This window comes from Rattus norvegicus, chromosome 6 (genome assembly GCF_036323735.1).
Source record: "Rattus norvegicus strain BN/NHsdMcwi chromosome 6, GRCr8, whole genome shotgun sequence".
Classification (NCBI taxonomy): Eukaryota; Metazoa; Chordata; class Mammalia; order Rodentia; family Muridae; genus Rattus; species Rattus norvegicus.
Window position 1 is genome coordinate 52,461,388 of NC_086024.1, and position 15,518 is coordinate 52,476,905.

At 44.5% G+C, this 15,518-nt stretch overlaps 1 protein-coding gene across 1 annotated transcript in view; it reads right to left on the bottom strand.

The window, feature by feature from the left end:
• The window catches only part of Tpo (thyroid peroxidase), a 69,796-nt gene that overhangs the window by 35,390 nt on the left and 18,888 nt on the right, over positions 1–15,518 (bottom strand). Inside the window, exons 6-10 of the mRNA NM_019353.2 lie at positions 7,132–7,261; positions 5,523–5,729; positions 4,664–5,164; positions 3,107–3,365; positions 1,374–1,544 (exon numbers count right to left, since the gene is read on the bottom strand). Coding sequence (NP_062226.2) covers positions 1,374–1,544; positions 3,107–3,365; positions 4,664–5,164; positions 5,523–5,729; positions 7,132–7,261 — 1,268 coding nt within the window. The remainder of the gene's footprint in view (positions 1–1,373; positions 1,545–3,106; positions 3,366–4,663; positions 5,165–5,522; positions 5,730–7,131; positions 7,262–15,518) is intronic.

Sequence of the window (15,518 nt, forward strand, 5' to 3'; positions counted from 1 at the left end):
TGTGTTGGTATTTGATGCAGCCATGCATCATACCACATTTTCAGAGCCATGGCTCTTGAGCTGCCTGGTCAACAAGTCTGCTCAGCCTCAACTCTGAGTCTGCTGTGCACAGCTGGACCTGGTAAGTTGTAGCTTATTGGGAAGTCCCCTCTTTGTTCTCTAATTCCAGTTGGGTCACCTCAGTCATGTCTCTCAGGAGCCATCTAGCAAGATGACAGCTTTCTTTTTCCTGTCTCCTGAGTCCTGACAAGTCCCATAGCATTTTGACTCCATTACAGACTGCTTTAGGCCAGACCCTCACAGATCCTGTAATTTCATGGCAAGCAAAATAAAATCAGTGAATTTGATTTATGTGAAAACATTTATTCCCACTGCTTGCTGCAGAGGTTAGGGAATAGAGGAGTTACTTCATTAAATATCCACTTGAAGGATCATTTACTCTCAGGATAATTGAAGCACAAAGAGTGAGCGAATCCCACTTGAATATTGGGAGAGAGGTTTCTCAGGGGCCATAAGCAGCAGGAATGTGCTTCAATCGCTCTGAGAAAGCTGGTGCACCTGGAGCTCAGGGTGAAACACAGAAGGCATGTGGCCTTCCACACATGCAGAAGGGACCCTTTCTATAACTTCCCAGTATACACATGCTCTCCAAATACAAGTTGCTACAGTCCCTTTGAAGGCTGCAGTGAGGGAAAAATGACACAGAAGGGCAACACCAACTGCATCGCACTCTGCAGTCAGAGCTTCAGAAGAGCAGCCAGGGTCAGAGCACCCTCATCTAGGGCCTTTTCTCAGTCACATTCATAGGGCAGAGGACAATGGCCACTGGCCCGGTGAGTAGGCCTCTGGGTTAGGCAAGGTATTGGTGTGGTAGTTCCAGGGGGACCCTGGTGCTCCACAGACTTTTGTGGCACTGACTCCATGGAGCTCTGGGAGAGACTCTGTAGTTCTGTAGTAGATGCCTCTTATAGACTGGGACTTGTCCCCAGAGAATACAAAGAAACACATCAGAAAAGGCAACTCAAACACATATCCCAGATAGAGACACAGACTATTCTGTAGAGTTTTTGGAAAGTCAGTCTACACCCAAATATGCAGTTAGTTACAGACGTGGTACATAACCTATAATCCCAGTTACATGGGAAGATGGCACAGAAGGATCATGAGTTGGAAGCTAGCCTGAGCTACATAGTAACATCTTATCTCAAAACACAAACACCAACCAATCAAAACAAACAAAACCCACGAATCTATTCCTTTGAAGCTGTCAGTGCAATAGACTTGTAGATCCATTTCACTCTATACCAGGTGCTGACTCAGCTAACTCTTCCTTCAGCACGCACTGAGGCACACCATCTAGAGACTGGACAAACCTGGTAAGCCGTGGTCCCGGCCCCTCTGCAAGTTCAGTGATGCCAGATCCAAGGTGCCCACATTAGACAACACAAAGAGCCTCTCGGTCAGTTCCTCATTCATCAGTTGCTCCTGTACTTGCAGCTTGGCTGGTCTTGCCAGGAGGCCTCTTACTATTGGATCCAAACCACCTGAAAGACATCACATACAAATCAGAGAGGTCCCTAGGTCCCTGCTGAGTTCTGAGGACACAGAATAGATTTTCAGTTGTAAGGCATGTTTACTTTTAAATGTCTGTTTACCTTCACCAAATTACCTTACACAATCCCAAGATTTCCAGGTTCCTCAGGACATGGCCATTATTAGCAACCATGTGCCTAGGATGTACCTTCAGCACCTCAGGGACTAGACATAGTCTAGTCATATTACTCAGATTTATTATTATTTATTTTTCAGCAGCAGAATGTTTAGAGCCAAAGGAAATATTCATTGGCCTCCACTGCCTGGAGCAGAAAGATGTGGCCTGGTCTGGCACAAACTCTCAGTTTCTCAAGAACCTTGCTCTATAACCCACTAAAATCTGGGCCATCCTCACAGAAGGCCTCAAAGGAAGTAAAGCAGCATCCATTTCAGAGGTCTTACCCTCCTTAGCTGCATGAATCCAGAATTACATGCAATAACATCTACTGAGTGATCAGTTGCCTTGGGTTACCTTTCCCTCCCTTACCCCCACAAAATGGCAGGTGCATAATACAGTTTGAACTGTGTAGAGTGACTTGGAAAGACCCCAAACCTATCTCCTTATGCTCTGAATGAAAGCAATGTGGTTATCAGTGGTGAGGGAGATGACGTCAGCTGCCATCATCGCTACCCTCAAACCTGTCCCTGTGCCTACCTTTGACACAGGTTAGAAATTACCAGAGGGACAGGAAGAACATGGGGGAAGGGAATGAAGACTATGGGGAAGCATGGAAACAATCCTCTAGAGTAGAACCAGAGAGCTGCAGGGTTTTGTTGTTGTTGTTGGTTGGTTTTGTTTTCAAATTCCAGCGTCCCAAAGCTCACAGTGCTGGTCTCACCAGAGAGACCAGGCATAGTGCTTAAGGATTAAGAAATGATAGCACCATCTATGAGACATGACCACCAGAACACTTTTACTTCTCTGTCTCAAAACACAAAGAGAGTGTACTCTACCTGGATCATCTAGCCTGAGCTCTGAGGAGCTCCAGATGTAAATCAAGGCATTTGTCATGAACATGTCACCTTTTAAAAAACTTTGAACACTGGACTAGGCTTGGGGGGCAGGGGTGGGGTGTGGCTCAGCCAGTAAAGCATGATGCATGGCAAGCACAAGAACCCAAGTTTGTTCCTCAGAACCCAGGAGAATAAATGTAGGGAGTGGTGGTTGCATGCTCTTAATTCTGCTGTTGGGGAGGCAAAGACAGGGATTCCTGTGGCTTGTTTTGTGGCCAGTCTAAATTAATTGGGGAACTGGGTCAATTCAAGACCCTTTCTCAAAGGAAGTAAATTGCTTTCCTAAGGATGACATTGGAGGTTGTCCTTTAGCCTCTATTTATATACACACACATCTAAACACATAGAACACACACATACATGCATATGAAAAAAGGCATTGAATGCAATTATTCCCTGTAAATACTGATAAATCAGATAGCATATTCATGGGATATGAAGGCTCATGTTGGGTACCCTGACTTGTACTTAGCTGGAGATAATTTAGGAGTGGGCATACCTTCCTGGATAAGCCTCCAGGGCCTGAAGAAGACGTCGTGCAGCTGCAGCCTGGGGAGCTCTGTGTGGTCCTGGAAGTCTGTGTTTAGTCGTCTCACCAGTGGATGGACTGTGGCATGGCCAAAGCGGAAGGCAGCAGTAGAGAAGACGTTGGACACAGTAGGGTTCACCGTGGGGTTATAGCCTTCATAGGGGCCCACATACTGCCTGAAGGCATCGGGACCCAGGATCTTGGGGATATAATCCCTCATGGTGATGATCTATAGAGGGGGAGAGAGATGTTCTCTGAGCAGGGTAGGTGTTCAACACAGCCCAGGTATACCTGTAGGCCAATAGAAGGTTAAAGATTAAGCATTAGGGAAGAATTCTGCCTGGGCATCTTTATGACAAATCATCATAAGATTCATGAGGCTCCCTTAGGAGGGCACAGCTCACAGATACAGGCAGAGGTGTGGGAAAGGACATACCCATCAGGCAAGAGTACAACTCACAGGAATGTAGAAAACAATAAAAAATAAAGAGATACTAGACTGAGGAGGATGACACAGAAGTCTATGCCTGGTCCTTAGGTGCCCAAGACCACAGTAGGTCCCTTGCTCCAGGCTACCCCTTGCAACTATGTATTGGAGAACAACATTCGCTTCCTATTTTGCTAGGCAAAATGCCAAGTGCCCAGCACAGAGCCTGTTCTAACCTGACAAGGGGAAGAGGGTTAGTATAAAGTGAGTCAGTCCTCCATCACAAATCCAGGGGGACTGAAGTCAGTACTGCACTGTTTTCTAGTGTGATTTTTCTTATACAACTGATCAAAGATCAATAGGAATTGCCATTTAAGATCCTTTGGCCTTTAAAAGTAAAGATCTAGAACTGATTTTTAGCTTAATGTGACAGAATTATGAGGAACTTCAAGATTACCAAAACACAAAGAAACCAGAATCCATCTACATACCCACCTCACAGGGCTGCTACTAAGAATATTATGAGCTACATACAATGTTTGGCTCTGTAAGTTTCAAGTACCAGGCAGCAGCTACTGAAAGGGTATTGATGGGTACAGTGGTGGGTGCAGGAGGTCTGTGGCTTTATGGTTACTATAGATGACCCAGTGCTTGGACAACAAAGCCACGAAGAGCCTCCTGGTAATAGGAGTGCTTTGTACATATAAACTTGTGCTTTGGAAGTTCCCACTTGAGTATTCCGAAGGTGATCCTGCCAGAAACTAAGAAAGCCCATGGTGGTCCCACTGGAAGCTACTGGTAAGCCTGGGGTGACCCAACCTAATACATCCACACATGACTCCTTAACCAGAGCTGACAGACACACGATGCACACTGCTGTGGACGCACGGGTCCTGGAGTGTTTAACTACTTCGGCAGGGTTGATAAACATGTTCCAACCCCGATGCTGCCTGTCTTCATGTCCTCTGGATGCTCATATTCTCCTTACTACCAGCGACACAAAGACTAATGCCCCTAGGGTGCTCACACCCGCCTTGTGGACACATCTTAGAAACATCCACTTCTTCCTGTCTGTAATACCCCTGCACGGAGGCACATACCTGGTGCAATGCCCCTACCACCTTGCGTGCCTCCTGGTAGGCAGTGTTGGCGCTCCAATGTGTGTTGATGGCTTTGAAAGCTGTAGCCAGGCGGTTGTGCTCGCGCAGCCACAAGGTGTGCACTGCTGCCAGGGCGGGGACCTCGCTGGCGCGGCCATCACCAGCCAGGAAGCAGGGCGTGCGGTTGGCGTGTGGAGCACCAGGCTCTGGAGCACAGGCGGCTGATGCGAAGGGCAGGTAGGCACGGCCAGAGTCTAGGTGGAGGGTGTTGACACGCAGCAGCCCTGCAGAGCTGCTCCAGTTGCGCAACTGCTTCTCAACACCTGGGGAGCTGCCATACACCGTGGAAGCATCAAGGAAGGAGGTCAAGCCATTCATCTGCTGCCTCGGATTGGCTGCAGACAGGTTGCCAAAGAGTGCTCCTTGGTCCCCAGTGCCACAGGCGGCTGAGGAGCGGTAGAAAGGTAGGCATGCAGTGGTCCGTGAGGAGTTTGAGGGAAGCTGTGGCAAAGGGGAGACTGGATGTCACTTCCGGCTCTTGGGTCCATTTAGAATCTTAAATCATAAAATAAATTTGCGTTGATTAGATGATGGGCAAGGGGTAATACTTATTGCTGAGTGACAATCCCTGGTTCAGAGCATGCACACGACGTGGTCTGGGAGTTATGGGATAAGTTGCACGCATAAAATGGTATTGTAAACAGGAGTGCATTGAATGTCCAAGAAGCCTGTATATGTAGGAAGCTCCTGGGGACAGGGCGTGGGAAGGAGACTTTGCAGTTTATTTCAAGCTCTTCTGTTTAACACTTTAAAAAGTCACATGCCATTTCATAATCAATGAAGAGTTGAGGGAAATTACCTGTATGGGGAAGCAGGGGTTTTGGTTCTCACAGGTCAACTGGCAGTCGACACCTCCCCAGAAGGCTGCTGTGCTGGTGCTCTGTGGTGTGAGAGCAATGTCATGATCGATGTACTGTCCCCACACCGGCAGAAAATCAGAGTACTGGTCATCTTCAGTCACAGCCTCATTTGAAACTTGAATGAGGTGTCTTGTCACCTCCCGTACCTGGGTAAAGAGGACAGCTTGTAATGGTGAAGTTAGACAGCACTGTGGACAATAATGGAGACCTTGGGGTATTAAAATCATGGTGAGACTCTTGTCCACAGCTCTGGAGAGCCCTGGAAAGACCTGTTGCAGTGGACATAAGAGGAAGAACCAAGATGGAAGGCAGACACATTTGGGCGTGGCTGCAGAGACGATTCTAGGTTTCTAAGTATATCCAGTATGGTCACATGGGTCTTCAATTTTTGAGAGCCTTCTTGACCATTGTTATAGAGAGTTGTGATTTGAGGTGGAAAACATGGACAGATTCCACACTGTAGACTTTGGTGGATGAGCCATAGAGGAGGCCATAGTGTAGCCTTTAGAAGTTAGAAAAGATGAGGCTTAAGAGACAGTCAGTGGTAAAAGTATCTGCCTTGCATTGCATGAGCAAAGCACTGGGCTTGAAACTCAGCATCCCAACCATAAACACATATGTGAAAGTCAAGGAGAGGGAATCCCTAAAACCTCGAAAAGGACACAATCCCGAGACACCTTGAATTTAGATATTTTAGACTTTTGGCCTACAGAACTGAAGGGTTAAAATTTTATTATAGCCAACTAAAACTTGTATTAACGTTAGAATAAAATCAAGAAATGAAAAAAATAAGAAAAGATACCTGAAAAACTGCCTAGGTACAGGGGTAAATCTCCATTGGAGAGTTTTATGATGGTGGAGGTGTCAGTCTATAGCTGACTGGGTCAGCTCCTCACTTCTGGTACTGGTTTTATCTGGGCTGAGCTGAGTACCTGCTACCTATCATACATCTTGAAAATTCTATTGTGGAATATGGCTTAGAAACAAACATTGAGTTATGCAGTGATGTGGAGTCAAACTTGGGCCAAAATGGACGATGTTTTGATAATGTAGATCAATGGACCCATGGCAAATGTTGGGCAAAAGGACAAGTAGGAAATGAATGCTTTTGTGTACCCCCTCTCCACCACACACAAATATGCCTCTGGTAGCAAAACAATAGCCAGTATCTGCAGATAAACAGTTTGTATGAATGAATTCATTAGTGAATGCATGTTATTGCTGAACCCTGTCTCCCACCTGATGAATAGAAAAATTTATTTAAGAATATTAAAGTCCTTATGAAGAGGAAAGGTGTAAAATTAGATGACAGTGACTTTAAATCTCAGTTGTTCTTTCCACTAGCTGAGTGTAGCTAAACTTCAGAGCCTCCTCTATAGGTGTTACACCTCAGGGCTCCAACTTTTAGGGAGTTTGGGAACACAAGGGGATGTTTCCACAGTAGATCATCCAGCAGTTGCCCATTGCCCTCCAAGGCTATGGGGAGTATGCTGGTATTATGGGAAACCTGTTCTGTCTTGTTAAAGTAGGTTCTAAATGAGTACCAACCGGGGGCAGTGGGAAGCCATGGTATAAGAAATTAGGGTTCCAGCCTCTGGGCTGACTGAAACCATCTTCGTAGACAGGAGGCAGCCATCTTGCTAGGGCTGTGTTGGAGGCTCCCCATCTGGGGTGATCTCTGTGGAAACAAATGAAGGGATGTGTTTGAGATGGAATTGAATAAAGAAATGTTGAGGTCTCAATTCATTATAAGTCACTCAGTATGATACACTGGGGGCATCTCTAAGTCTCTAGGTAGGCCTTAGAAGCTGGTCTTCCTGATGGATTTCTCTGGGGTATGTGGAAGAAACTGACTTCTAGAACCTTAGTCTGTAACCTTCCTGAGGGGGAATCCTACCTCAAGGAGCTCTGCCTGCTGATAACTACTTCATACTGCTCCTTCCCAGGAGACTTCCTAAGACCTCTCTCCAAAGTAAGGCACTCATCCTTCTAGCATGTACTATAGCAGTCCTACTCATAGGACAGATATTTGGGGCATTCAAAGGGACTATTCAAAATATTGTAATATTTAAACACCTTTAATAAAGACACATCCAGGGCCCTTGTGCTTATCATAATGATGATATTTCTACTAGAAATAAGGTACCTAGGAAACTACCAGAAGTGAGAGAACTGCAGATGGGAGGCATGTGTATTTGAATTAAAAATAATAGGCCTTTTTCTGAGTTAATTGCTTTGAATGAAAAATGAACCCTATCACCAAGGCTAAAGAAAAGGGATGTTTTCTACACTCAAACTGATCTGTGATTTTATTCTTTGGTCAAAGTATAACTTGGCAAAAATGTGTTTAAGGTCCATGTTAAGGCAAATGTGAGTTGATCAGTCTTTACTGATTTCCCAAGCTACTTCTAAGTAGGTCAGGAGCAGCGCCTCTAATCCAAAGGGGAAAGAAAGGGTATATTTAAATATTATTTGACACATTTTTCTCCAGGAGCTGAGAAATTGAAATATTAATGATTGGCTACTAAGCTCAATCCAAAGCAGATGCTTTTCAAGTCTTGTTTAAGTAGATCAACCACCTGGATTTTGTTGTTTCATGATAGGCCAGTACGTGTTTGGCTTTGAGATGGCCTCATGTAGCCCAGACTGGCTTTGAATTGACTATGAGTGACCTTGGATTTCTGATCCTTCTGCCTCTCCCTCTCCAGTAGTAGGATTGCAAGCACATGTTAACCATGTTCATGTACAACGTATGTGGTCTTGACACGAAGCAGTGTATGTGGTCTTGACACTTGAAGCCAGGGCTGTGTGCAAGAACTCTACAAACTGTGCTGTTTCCTTGGCCCCAGGAAGCGATTTTAATGAAAGCTCATTTGTATGTTCACTTTCTTGTATATCTGAGGAAGAATTTTGAAACCCAGATTCAATTTTCATAATAAACTTCTGTTGGTGACAAGTTCACAGGTACAAGATTTCTCAGATCCCTTTACTGAAGAGGGGGAAGGTGGCCACTGTTTGCTCACCTCCTGTCACATAACAGGGAACTGTGCACAGTGACTTAATTCGAGTCCTGGAAGTTGGGGAGATAGATCAGAAAGGTACAGAAGGGCAGAGCAGAGTTTCAGAGTTAAAGGTGGGTGGGTGACTACTGTTCACAGCCTGCGAGGTCACGAGGAGATGAGGGTCATGAGGAGAGGAATTTGAAGTAGAAATGCCTGAGATTTTGATGTTGAAAATTGTTGTCTGTATTCCTTCTAGGAAGCCGCTGGCTGACTACAGAGCTTCACCTCCCCTTCTGCTCCTCCAGATCCAATGCCCCAGCCTGATCCCCAGTTCTATGCCTGCTGTAGTCTCCCTTTCCTCTCTGACCCCATCCCCAACAGATCAGGACCAACTTCTCCTTCAACCTCCCTTTTCCCCATATCATCCCAGCATCCAGGCCTCTAAGGCTAGCAAGCACTCTTTGGGAACACAGCAGCTGAGCAGGTCAGGGAAACAGGTAAGGCAACTGAAGACCTTCTCCACCCCCTCCTTCCCTTGAAACTCCATCCCCCACTTTTACTCAGAACTCCTGCTCCTGCTCACATCCCTTGTGGACCCCACAGAACATTCCCTCACAATCTCCCTCTCTCACCCACTGCTTTATCTCAGTCCCCCCCCCGAAACTCCTGCAGGCTCTCCCTGCTAACCCACTAGGGAAACAGGTAGATTGACTGCAGATCCATCCTCTTTCTTTCCATTCCTGCCAATCCAGGACTCCAAGTTCACCCTCAGTTCTATACCAAATTTTCTGAAGTGATCTCTCTTCACTCTCTACCTCTCTCCTAAGGAGGCTTACTAAGCAGATCCTGGCAGGACACTTTGCTTTCCTCCCTACTGTGAACCCCTTAGCACCCCTAGCCTATTCCCCATGACTAAATGTCAATTCCTATTACTTAAAAATACATTTTACCTGGAACCTCCCTCCTATGGGCACACCTATCATGTACACATAAAATTTCCTAGCAGACCATGCACAGTCAATACACTTTCCTAAAATTCAAAATGAAAACAGAAACCAAGGAACAAAACACCCACCCAACAAAGCCAAGACCAGGTATTAGTACCTAGAACTATAATTTTGCCAACCTGATGCCTAGACACCAGTGTAAAAACACAATCAGTAACAGCAGGACAGAAAGTCTCTACTAGAACTCAGCAGCCCTACCACAGCAGGCCCTAAATATTCTAACATAGCTGAGACACAGGGAAAATATAAAAGAAAAAAGTTAAAACCATCTTGAAAAATCCTGAATAAAATAGATAGAGGTTTTTAAAAGTGGAAATAAGGAAATCCCTTATAGAAATCCAGGAAATACAACAGTGGGGGGAAATAAGTGAAATTGTTCAAGTCCTGCAAAAGGAAATACAATCAATAACAAAACAAAACAACCATGAAAGTTCTCCACATTGAGAAAATTTTGGAAATACAAAAATTGAGTAATTTGGACAGGAACTGCCGAGGCAAGCTTTACCAATAGAGTACGAGAGGTGGGAGCGAGAATCTCAGGCATTGAAAATCTGTAGAAGAAATGGACCTATCAATCAAAGGAAATGTTAAAGCTAAAAAATTCCTAGCACAAAACATCCAGGAAACCTGGGACATCGTGAAAAGACCAAATAATAGGAAGAAAACAAAGAAAAGAAAGCCAGGTCAAAGGTTCAGAAAATATTTTTAACAAAATCATTGAAGAAAAATTTCCTAACCTAAAGGAGAAAGTATAAGAAGCACACAGAAAACCAAATAAATCGGACTGAAAAAGAAAGTTCCCTTGGCACTTAATAATCAGAGCACTAAACATGCAGAACAAAGAAAGAATTGTAACCTGCGAAGGAAAAAGACTAAGTAACATAAAAAGGCAGACCTGTTAGAATGATATCTGTCTTCTCAGTGGAGATTCTAAAAGACAGAAGGGCCTGCAGAGCTATGCTACAGACTCTAAGAGACCACAGATGCCAGCCCAGACTACCAACTCAACAAAACTTTCAAAAATTTCATAAATTTCAAAAAAATAAGGCATTCCATGGTAAAACCAAATCTAAGCAGCATTTATCTACAAATCCAGCCCTACAGATTGTGCTAGAAGGAAAACTCCCATGTAGGAAGGTTACCTATGACTTACTGAACCAGTACTCTCCTATTTTGAGCAGTCTGGTAAACTAAAAGTTTGCCATTTTGCTCCAGAAGTCCCTTGTCTCCACACCCTGAGCTCTGGCGTCATAGATGGGCTGTCACATTCACCTGGCATCTTCATGGACTCTGGGGGTCCAGTTGATACTCTGTGCCGCCAGCAGTTTACAAGCTGAGGCATCTCCCTAGCTCCGGTAAGTGATTTTTAAGATCTCTCAGAGTATTTCATACTGTTTTTTTCCCTTATCCTCACTCTAGTGGATAGACTTTTTTACCCTTCCCTGTCTGAGATGCTCTGCAGAAAGAAGGGTGAGTGGTTAAGCATTACAAAGAACTGCTTGAAATATCCCTGGAGGGGAAAGGTTTCATTGTTCATGTGTCTGTTGCTTCACCTAAGAACATTCCAGGGGTTCTAGTTAGTAACAGGCCAATGCTCCAAGAAGACTTGATGACTTTTGTATGTCTGGAGAGACAGTAAGTGGAAAACAATTCTACTATTAATATGCTCCGTTGACATCTAGCCCACCAATCGGCTTAATTTGGAGTAGTGCTTTTAATTAGCAACACGAAGCCAGCCAGCCTTCTGCACAGATTTGTTACCGTCAGCTGTTTTCTTACTGTAGCTCCATAAAGTTCAGCTCTCACGGAGGCCTTATTTCACCCAAACTAACAATGCTTACACAACTTTGCTGTGAGTGCTTTCGTTTTTCCACCCTTTGGCTTTTCTATTTCCAATATCTACTAGGAAGTCTTAGGTGCTCAAGAACACTGCTGTGAACACCCAATGTACCACTGAACCTGTACAGTTAGGGTTGGCTGCTTAACAGGACTACAGATGGACATTACTGAATGTCTCTTGTTGGCTCTGGACCACATAAACACCCATGAGCATGTGCTGAAAGACCATCCTTAGTGGAATCTCGGCATCATGCTCATTTATCTTCAGCTCTTCATTAGGTTTGGATAAATGGTGGCCATTCGAACATGCTGGCACAGCATGAGTGGAAACAGTTCTGAGAGTGCTTTTCAGGGAAGTGCCTGTTCTTCCGTCAGAGCTCTAGTGACCTGACCAGGACTTAGGAACAGGTACTCAGTACTGTATTTACCTCAGTGTTCCACATTCTAACAAGGAAGAAGTCCTTCTATCTCCAGCTTAAAAGGGATGCTACTGTGCTGGGAGATAGCCTTTGGTTTGTTTTCCGGCTCAGTAACCTAGCCCCAACACATAGGAAAAAACAATAGGATAGCCCCCTGGGTCATATACAAGATTAACTTTTCTTCTCACTTTTATAGACATGCTGCTTTCTCAGCAGTAAGGTGGAATTACATGGAATGAGGAAGGTGGCTGCCTTGCATAAGGCAGGCTCACACAGAAGAGCTCAGCACACCTCAGTAGTCATGTGGTCCTGGAGTGATCCACGGAGCTCACTATACTTCTGAAAGCTGGCCTGGAGGAATGAGGAAACTTGGTTCTTGATTTGGGGGAACTCTGGCAAGAGCTGCATCTTTTACACAGCTAAACCATCTTGGAGGTGGGCTTGTCATGGTTGTGGGCAATGAAGCATGCTGGGATCTCTCAGATGGGAATGTGTTTTTCTATACCTACTGTAAATATGACCTTCTTCAAGAGGTTTAAATTTTACTCTTCTGGAGCCACTGGAGCCATGTCTGAGAGTCCTACAGGACACCAGCACCAACTTCTCCTTTTCCTTTAAGGTTAATGAGTTTGTTTGGGATGCACTGATCTCCCACACAATCCAGAGGGTTTGTTTGGATTTCTAATATCTAGTTTCTACCTTGTTAAGTGATATCTTCCATTCTGAATTTTAAAGTATGATCTGGACTCTGCATGGACTCATGTTTGTAACAACTATTGTTTGAAGCAGCCTAACTATCAACGCATCGACTTTCCCTAAAAGAGATGTGTTAATTTCTCCCAGAAAGCTTCAAAAGGTATAACAATTAGATGAATTATGTTAAAACCCAAATGATCAAAGTAGGAATTAAAGGTGAATCCTGTGAATGTGTACCCAGAAGACACACTAGGGAAAGGACTTAAGCATGTAGAAACTCAGAAATCATCAGGCTTTCCCAGAGAATCACACCTTTTGCTAGCTACTCCTACTGGAATGGTCTTAATTGAAACTGTTAGTTATCAGTAATTAGATTATTTCACAATGTGTTTGGAAACCAAACTCAAAGTTTCATTTAACTCTCCTGGAATGATTAGAGAAACCTCTGCAACAAATTACATTCTATGTACAGATGGAGTTGGGAGTTCTGGAAACAGAAACACAACAATCAAATTTTTGTCTCAGAGTCTGTCATTTCCCCTAAGAATTATTTCTATGTTTTTAGACTCAGTTAAACAGAAATGTCCCTCAAGAGGAGGAGTGAGTACAGATTAGCCTGCAGGGAAGCTGACATGCTGGCCCTTAGAAAGGGCCATCTACAGACCATGGCACATGACTATCTTCGAGTGGGAGGCACAGTTGTGTAAGCAAAGGTTAGTCTCCCCTGAAACAAGTCTGGTGAGGGAGTAATAAGACCATGAAGGCCTTATGGCCTTCATCAGGACTCATCACAGACTTTCCACAGGCTGAAAAGTGTGCTTTAACTCTGAGATGCAGGGACACCCTGAGAATAGTCATGTCACCCTGCTTACTGTGGGAACCTTCCAGAATTGCTCTTCTTGGAAAAGCATGCTGAGTTACATTGGGATATCTTAACGCTCACATCTGGGTCCAAGAGCAAAGAAGTTAGACAAAGAAGAGTCATGTCATGGTGACAGTCATAGTAATTATCACTGGGCTCCAGAGGACACATATGACTGGTAGGGCGAGTCACAGTCTCATCTGTGTTCTTTTCCAGAGGCCTTGCACATGATCTCACAGGGTCGGGATACATGCTCTGCCTTGCCCTGTTCTCATTTTATCATGCTTATTGGAAGGGCTATACTTCCTCCTCAAGAGGCCAAGCTTTGGATCCCAGGCTGCTCTCTAAGAAGTACTACACATACCTGCACCCACCTGCAGGGGAGGGCTCTTGGTCCCACTCTTGCTGAACACTCTTTACTTCCTATAGAGCTTCACATGTCCCTTCTTTTCCATTTAATAGAAGATTGCATTTTGAGGTAGGCGGACATCTCTTCTCCTCAGAACTACTGAGTGAACCACTCCCATAGCCAGGAACTCATGGACAATGTAAAGCAGAGAAAGCCAGCCAAACAGCAGCAAGCTCTCATGAACATGAGCTGTTGTTTAACCTATTTCTGCCAGAAGGACTGGCCTCACTTCAACTATCTGGGGTCTCTCATGCCTCTTCTGTGTTCTGGGAGGCACTTGTTTAACACAGTACTTGGGACACAATTTATCTGTTTCAACCAGACAATGTGTTTAAGTCTGGAGGACAGAGACATGGTTCTGAGCCATCTCATCATGCTTGGGAATCCCTCCACAGTGCCAATCATGTATGAGCAGGATGTTCATACATTCTGCTCACCATCTTTACCTGTGCTGCTATAGCCTTTCCTCTACCCTTCAGTGTGAGCCCACTGCCCATTGAAGTACATCAAGGGCTTCAGTATTTAGTTGGATCTTAGGTAGCTTGCTTTTCTTTTTCTAGAATCTTCCTGGAGACTGTTTTAAAAACCTGAAAGAACATCCATGTTTACACTGTTAGGTTCCTGTACTCAACCAACATAGGGTAGGGTATAGGAAGCAGATATGGTTCTATAAATCCTGGGTGTCAAAAAAAGTCATCACTTCCTTAGGGATTCACGAATGAAGCAGAAGGCTCCTGATAATAAACCGTCACATAGAGAAAGGCTCAGTAATAAGATGATAGCATGGGTAGGAGAAAAAACCTACATGGGTAATAGAACATACCCAGGACTGAGAAACAGTTCTGAAAGGCAACTGCTGGATCAAAGGGCTGAGAATTTATCCATCTTAGTCTCAGGATTCCTCTAAGCAGCCAGTTCTAAGTTGCTAACATCTACCCACAGAGAAGTTGCCTGAGGGTGGGCCGAGCCTCTGTGCCTTAGAATTCCTGCACTTAGTACAGTTTGCAGTCCCTTAGGATTCAGGTTTGTAGTATAAGCTCCTTGGTAAGTAATACATAAGGGTTGTTATCTTCAGGGAAGGAAACAAGGGCCGGGAATAGAAATTACTCCTGTGGCCAAGTGGCTGTAACTAAAGCAGCTTTGCTAAGAGAATGGATGATGCTTAGAGGAGACTCAGCCAGGAAGAGGAGGGAGCGATGACAGTGGGGCAGCCACCTGGTGCTTTCTAGGGGCAAACAGCAATCAGATAAGCAAGAACCTCCTGCAATCAAAATTAACTCCCAACAAAGTCATGTTTACAGGTGATGGTGACTAGCGAAAAAGGTCTGCTTTGTCCCGCTCCTCACAACCACCTGACCTTAACTCCTTGAGTAGAAAAAGCCAGTGTCCAGGTGGCTGTTCTTTGCTAGTAACATCCACCCTGGCTTCTAGCATATAACAGGAGTCTTTACTTCAATTGGAGTTTATCTGTTTTTCTAGTAGGGTCACAACCTCTGGGATCAGTTGTATGTTCCTCTTCCCATAATTACCAGAGTTTGGCAATAAATTCTCACATACATGAGGCTCCTTGGTTCAGGGCAAGGCACTAATATAATTCAGCATGTAAACAATAATGTTTTAAACACACTAAACATCATTTATGTAGACACACACAAAGTTCTCTTTAGTACCCACTACAAATGTCACAGAAATTACCAAATA